Below are 1,102 nucleotides of genomic sequence, written 5' to 3' on the forward strand. Positions count from 1 at the left end.
TTTATTCTCAAATCAAAACAGCGAAACGCAAACAGTGGCTCTGTGGCCAATCTCAGCTCGCAGGCTGGTTAATACCCGAACATCTGACGTCTAGCGTCAAAACAGAAGCACTCCAGGAGCGAGAATCGCGTTAACTTACCGGACTTCTCCTGGTCGTATCCTACGATTATAAAATAGTCAGCCAGCCGAGCCATTATTGCTTCTTTTTCGATATCTAGCGACGCGAATCAGCATTTTTCACTGTCCAAAAGCACAGCCATGTTTGACACGGGAAAAACCACTGCGCCTGCGTGCGGCTGGGTCTCACCGCTGCAGGGCGTGGGTCGCTGGTATCCACACAGAGCCGCGCGGAACGCAAACGGGAAGCCAAACCGGACAGTCCACGAGCTCCCGGCCCCGGGGAGGATATAGCGCGCACTAGTTGTAGGGATTTAGAGAAAACGGGGAAAAATCGCCATTTTGGCTCCGAAGCAAGTTTACCAGAAAACAGTTTCCTTTCTTAGCCCAAGCACTCTGTACTCTAGACATAAGGCACACACACAAGCACACAATGACACACACAGGAACAGGCACACACACACACACACACACACACATACATACATAGACACGCACGGACACACACACACACAGACACACACAGGCACGGGCAGAAGAAGCCCACAAGGGCTTTGTGTTCAAACATGTCTCACACTGCACAGAGATCTGGGCCTGATGTGTGTGTGTGTGTGTGTGTGCGTGTGTGTGTGTGTGTGTGCGTGTATGTGTTCCCACTGCCCTGAGATCTGGGCCTGGGTACTGTTCGGCGACGCTCGCAAAGCGGTTTAGCGAGCTAAATTCCAGGCAAAAAAAAGACAACACCGCTTTATCGAGTCCGGCGAAGCAACTTTTTATTAATAACCATGGTAACCAATCGCTTAGCACTAACCTGCTCCAGGGCAGGCTAACCAAAGTTTAGCTGGCTAAACTTGCCACACCCACGCCAAAAGGAGGGATCCCATATACAAGGAGTCATATTACAGTTTGATTAGCGTAGGAAAAGTTCTTTGCGATTGCCAAGAAGATCCATTTTTCCATCATGATGAGTTCTTGTATGAGCGCT

The 1,102-nt window shown here is 49.9% G+C and overlaps 1 protein-coding gene across 1 annotated transcript in view; it reads right to left on the reverse strand.

The window, feature by feature from the left end:
• The window catches only part of sbf2 (SET binding factor 2), a 75,817-nt gene extending 75,563 nt beyond the window's left edge, over positions 1–254 (reverse strand). The window contains exon 1 of the mRNA XM_080841290.1: positions 140–254. Within this exon, the coding sequence (XP_080697416.1) occupies positions 140–194 (55 nt within the window). The 5' untranslated portion in view covers positions 195–254. The remainder of the gene's footprint in view (positions 1–139) is intronic.
• Between the last annotated feature and the right edge of the window lie 848 nt (positions 255–1,102).

This window comes from Sprattus sprattus, assembly GCF_963457725.1.
Source record: "Sprattus sprattus genome assembly, chromosome: 6".
Taxonomy (NCBI): domain Eukaryota; kingdom Metazoa; phylum Chordata; class Actinopteri; order Clupeiformes; family Clupeidae; genus Sprattus; species Sprattus sprattus.